Raw genomic sequence first — 5,862 nt, forward strand, 5'->3', positions numbered from 1 at the left:
GAGTGGTGGGCTGCTCACTCATGGAAGGTTGTAGTCAGCACACCAGGGTCCCAATCCCTCAAAGAATGTCTCTCTTCCCAGGATGTCCCTGGATATCCTGGAAGCAGGCCACATCCCTAGGGAAACTCCCCTTGGGCAGATTGGCCACTCAGAACACAGTCATCCAATCCCATCATGGGAACAACCATACGGAACTGGGGTCCAGCTAAGTTGACACACAGCTCCAACTATCACACATGTCTTATGTTATAATTGTTATATATGTTATAAATGTTATGTATTATAACATGGTATATATTATAACATGTCTCAGTGTGGATCTCTTTGTGTTTATCCTACTTGTACTTCAATGAGCTACTTGAATGTGTAGATTCATTCCTTCCATCAAACTTTGGATGATTTCAGCCATTATTTCTTGAAACATTCTTTCTGCCCTTTTCTTTGTCTCTCTTCTTTTTGGGACATAATGCTTATGTTGGACCACTTAATGGTGTCTGTTAGGCTGTGTTTCCTTTTCTTTCTTTTCTGTTTGCTCCTCAGACTCAAAAGTTTTAATTGTTCTATTTTCATGTTCACTGATTATTTCTTCTGCCTAGTTTTTTCAGCTGTTGAATTCTCCAGTGAATTTTTCATCTTAGTTGTTGTAATTTTCAGCTCCTGAATTTCTGTTTGTCTCCTTTCTGTAATTTCTGTTTCTTTATTGAGATATGCATTTTGCTTGTACATACTTTTCTTGATTTCTTTTAGTTCTTTGTCCATGTTTTCCTTTAGCTCTTTGAGCATATTTAATACCATTGTTTAAAATTATTGTCTAGTAAATCCATTGTTTGTTTTTTATCCTGCCTTATCTCAACAAACACATATATTTGTATGTATTTGTTATAGACATCAGTTTTTTTCTCAGTGATGAAAAAGCTGACCCCCAGATTTCTTCTGGACACTGAAAAAAAAAAAATATCCTAGGCAATAGATAAAATAGTAAGAAGAAAAAGAAGTAAACATCAATCCCTGCCCTCTTGGAGCTTCAAGTCTTATGAATACCAGTGAAGGATGAACTGGAAGCTTTAGTGACTGGAGGCAGGGAAAGCACGATTATGATTTAATCAATCATCCTCAATCCCTTTTCTTCTTGTCCTTTAGCTTTATCTGCATTTTTCCTGTACTGTCCATCATCCCCTCCCCTTACCTGCAATATATGATTTCCCCTACCAACTCTTTTCATCCTTTGTGTGTTTTTGTATTCAGATCCATATTTTTTCCCTATATCCCCACCTACTCCCAATTACATTCTCTAATTTCTTCTATAATAGCTTTTGTTCTCCTAGCAAAGGGAAAAAAAGAAATACTTACTTTCTTGATGTTTTTCAGACTGGGAGTCCTGGTGTGAAATCAAGGAAGTATCTCCAAAATGGTGTATTGATGAAGAAGAAGTATCCCATGGAATGGCAATAGAAAGGCTTACAAGTCATGACTTTCAGTGCTCTGATTTGAGAGAAATCTGGAAATACGGTGGTGCATTTGACCAAAATCAGAGAAATCAAGAGAGGCAAGTGACAATTCTTAAGGAAATCCCTACTGGGCAAAGAGACTATGAATATAACAATTGTGAGAGAAGCATCTCCCTGAAGTCAGTACTTTTAACACAAGAGAGAGTTCCTACAGAAGAGCAAGTACATAAATTTCATATTTATGAGAAAATCTTCCCCAAAAATTCAGTCATAATTGAACATACAAAACTCCATGTTGAAAAAGAATCTTTGATAGATAGTGAATGTGAAGAAGAATTCAACCAGGGTATACACCTTACTAAAGATATAGAAATTCCTAATAGTGAGAAACATTATGAAAGTAATGATTTTTCAAATCTCTTAAGTTTTCATTCATTACTTACTCATCATCAGTTAAGTGATTTTGGTAAATTACCCCATGGATATGATGAATGTGGTAATGCCTTTAGCTATTACTCATTCTTTACTAAACCTCAGAGAATTCACAATGGAGAGAAACAGTGTGCATGCAACAATTGTGGAAAAGCCTTTAGCCGTGATTTTTTTCTCATTGAACAACAGAGAACTCATAATGGAAAGAAACCATATGAATGTAAGGAATGTAGCAAAGCCTTTAGACAGAGTGCACATCTTGCTCAACATCAGAAAATCCACACTGGGGAGAAACCCTTTTCATGCAATGAATGTGGGAAGGCCTTTAGCCGTTATGCCTTCCTTGTTGAGCATCAGAGAATTCACACAGGAGAGAAACCATATGAGTGTAAGGAATGTAACAAAGCCTTCAGACAGAGTGCACACCTTAATCAACATCAGAGAATCCACACTGGAGAGAAACCTTATGAATGTAATCAGTGTGGAAAAGCCTTCAACAGACGGATAGCCCTTACCCTGCATCAAAGGATCCATACAGGAGAGAAACCCTTCAAGTGTAATGACTGTGGAAAGACCTTTGGCTATCGCTCACACCTTAATCAACACCAGAGAATCCATACTGGCGAAAAGCCTTATGAGTGCATCAAATGTGGGAAGTTTTTTAGGACTGACTCTCAACTTAATCGACATCATAGAATTCATACTGGTGAGAGACCTTTTGAATGCAGTAAATGTGGGAAAGCCTTTAGTGATGCTTTAGTTCTAATTCACCATAAGAGAAGTCATGCAGGAGAGAAACCCTATGAATGTAACAAATGTGGGAAGGCCTTTAGTTGTGGCTCATATCTGAGTCAACATCAGAGAATTCACACTGGAGAGAAACCCTATGAATGTAATGAATGTGGGAAGGCTTTCCATCAGATCTTGTCCCTTAGGCTACACCAGAGAATTCATGCTGGAGAAAAACCCCGTAAGTGTAATGAATGTGGGAATAATTTTAGCTGTTCTTCAGCTCTTAGACAACATCAGAGACTTCATCATAGAGAAACACTCTGATTATAACAAATACAGGGAAAAAAAGTCACTACTCTTTTGAATATCATTTAATAATTTTTGGACAATAATTCTATAAATGTACATAGGAAAATGTCTTCAGTCCATAAGCTTTCCTTATTTTAAATAGCCTGAGTAGTGGACATCTATTACTGTTTATCTATACCCCATTTTCTATTTACTCCATCCCCATTGCATGTGATTTTGATGAAACTGTTAGTGATAGCAGTGGATTGGTTACAGGCTGACCTGTGCTTAATTAAGAATTGTCAAACAGCCTTGTCTGGGGCATTATAACCCTTTGAGGTATTGTTATGATTATTAAGAAAGAAGATTATTAATTTTTTTCTGGAATCCTTAGCCCTGAGGATTAAGTAAGATTAAAAACCAAATCCTTTTTGCCACTGCTTGAGGAAAGCCTTCCTGAAGATAAAGCCCACACAAGAAAATGAAGATGGGAGACAGAAATCTGATGACATTATTTCATCTCCTAGATCTAACCATGTTGACGTCTACACTGTTCATTACTTTTTCATCATTATTACCAGTAAATTCTGCCCCTATTTTTTTTGCTTAATTTGGATTGTGTTTTTAACTCTTGGAATTAGAGTTCTGACTCACACACCCTATGTTTGCTGTACTTGTTAGAAAGCCTTAATCTTTTTTACAGAATAATTAATTCCAAGGAGAAATGTTATGATATAACAGGTATATAAAAGTTGAATATACAGCAACTTAAAGCTGAGAGAATTGTTACATTTTATATGTTGATAACAATTAGTATTTATTAGTCTGTGTCACAATAAAGTGAATTTCATAAAATTCAATTAGTAAAAATCCTTAGCAAGCTCTCCCTTAAAAATTTAAAACCCATTTGCAGAAGTGTCCCATCATCAGTCTTTAAAGAGAGAATAGCAAGCTAAGGGAATAATGGGTCTCTCAGTTTAGTGAATGGTGCTTCATCTTAAAGGAATTACTTGATTTTTTGCTTTCAGTGTTGGTTCAAACATACTGTGTGGTAGACTGTAATTAAATGGAATTGTAAATGGGATCTTCTTTTGTGGGTGGGCTATAAGCTTCGTTTCAGAAGTTTATGGATAATTTCTTTTGGAACTAGAAATGTCAGACACAAACATTTCCTGGGAGACAGAAGAGTTCAGCCATTTTCAGCTAGTGGTAAAGGTAACAATTGGAGCCTGAAATTTTTTGAGAGTTAGGTATTTCCATTCTTCACAGTAATGAGGAATATGAGGGTACAGGGCAATATACTCCTTATAGATTTGGGGAAGTAAACTTGGGTGATAGAGAAACTTAGCTACCTTAAACATTTAGAACCAGTTAGAATCTTGAACATTACCTAGAGATCATATATGAAAACAGATAATAACAAATGAATTAGGGAATAATGAAGGCCTGAATATGTGCCTGGATGACTGCTACTTTAATAATTTGATTACAGAATTTAAGCATATCTACTAAAAATGTGAAAATATCGTTCTTAAATATTAATTAAAACAAATTCTCTTAAGATAAAAAACTACAGATATAGTATGACTCAATACTTCAAATCTTGAACAGAAACAAATATGTTGTTGTTATGTGCCTTTGAGTTGGTACGCTACCAGAGCTCCCAAAACAAATATAATGATTATAAAATATTAACAAACATATCACATCTAACCTAAAATACATTAATATCATAATCTTACTTCATATTACCACTTTTTTAATTGTCTTTCTTGGAGGTATAAGAATGCTTTCAGTTGATCCTCATAATTCACAGATTCCATATTTGCAAATTTGCCTATTCACTAAAATGTATTTCTAATCCAAAAATATTCATGGCACTTTAATTATCATTTGTAGACATGCACAAAACTGAAAAATTTGAGTCACCCGATACCTTCCCAGTTAGGGTCAAAAAAGCTTTGTTTGAGCTCTCATACTATAAACAAATGTCCTCTTAGAATCTATTTGGTGCCATGTTTTTCACAATTTTTGTGATTTTTGTAGGTGATCTTATTGTTTAAAATGCCCCCCATGCATAGTACTGAAGTACTATCTGGTATTCTAAAGAAATCTGTGATGTGCCTTATGGAGAAAATATATTGCCATAAACCCAAGTCACTGGTTGATTCACTGTTTTTATAGTTAAATTTGTAATGCTGATAAAGTCTTTTTCATTCATACTTTTAGCATAAGTGTTTGTATTTTGAAATATGTTGTTTCTTCTCACAGTGAGTTACTAAATTTTGTTTAGCTACAACTATGCAACACATTTTCTTGTGTGATATATTGACCTGATCTTTTAACATTACTTAAAATTTGTACTTTATATTAGTATCTAGTACTCAATGGCAGTGAGGTGTTTTTTTTTTTTTTTTTGTGGTTGTTGTTGTTGTTTTTTTAATAGTTACTAGGACCATCTACAACAACAAAGACCATCTGGGAGATGAGGGTATAGTTTGCAGTTAGTTGTCTTTGGGACACAGACTAATTCATTAGAACCACTGGTGAATATTTTCCACTTTTTTATTGCGTGTGATAAATGGTTTTTGACTCTTGGACCCCTTTTTTAGTCTTGTCATTATGTGTAATTTTAATGTTGAACATGTCTTTGTTCCTCATTACAGTTTATGCAATTTTGCTTGTCATATTTATGTTGTGTTTATGTATGTGTATCTGTGCTTCATTTAAAAGTTTGTAAAATGTCCTACTATGTGGCAGACTTTGTTCTGATCTAGGCAGTGGAAAAACAGTAGTGAACTAAACAGACAAAAATCTGTGCCTTTATAGAGCTAATTTCTAATGAAGAAAACACAGTGAAAAATATGTGTAAGTGAAATATGTAATATATAAGAATGAATTATAAGGAGAAAAAGATGAAAATTATAAAGATAAAAGAGGGGGGCCAGGTAGAAATTTTAGG

General features: G+C 34.6%; 1 protein-coding gene across 1 annotated transcript in view; it reads left to right on the forward strand.

Annotated features, from left to right (window-relative positions):
- Nucleotides 1-2,936, forward strand: part of ZNF527 (zinc finger protein 527) — a 25,658-nt gene extending 22,722 nt beyond the window's left edge. Inside the window, exon 4 of the mRNA XM_007959203.1 lies at nt 1,369-2,936. Within this exon, the coding sequence (XP_007957394.1) occupies nt 1,369-2,936 (1,568 nt within the window). The remainder of the gene's footprint in view (nt 1-1,368) is intronic.
- The last annotated feature ends 2,926 nt before the right edge of the window (nt 2,937-5,862 follow it).

The sequence above is a fragment of the Orycteropus afer genome, unplaced genomic scaffold, assembly GCF_000298275.1.
Source record: "Orycteropus afer afer isolate SDZICR_OR568_19922 unplaced genomic scaffold, OryAfe1.0 scaffold02035, whole genome shotgun sequence".
In the NCBI taxonomy this organism is placed as follows: domain Eukaryota; kingdom Metazoa; phylum Chordata; class Mammalia; order Tubulidentata; family Orycteropodidae; genus Orycteropus; species Orycteropus afer.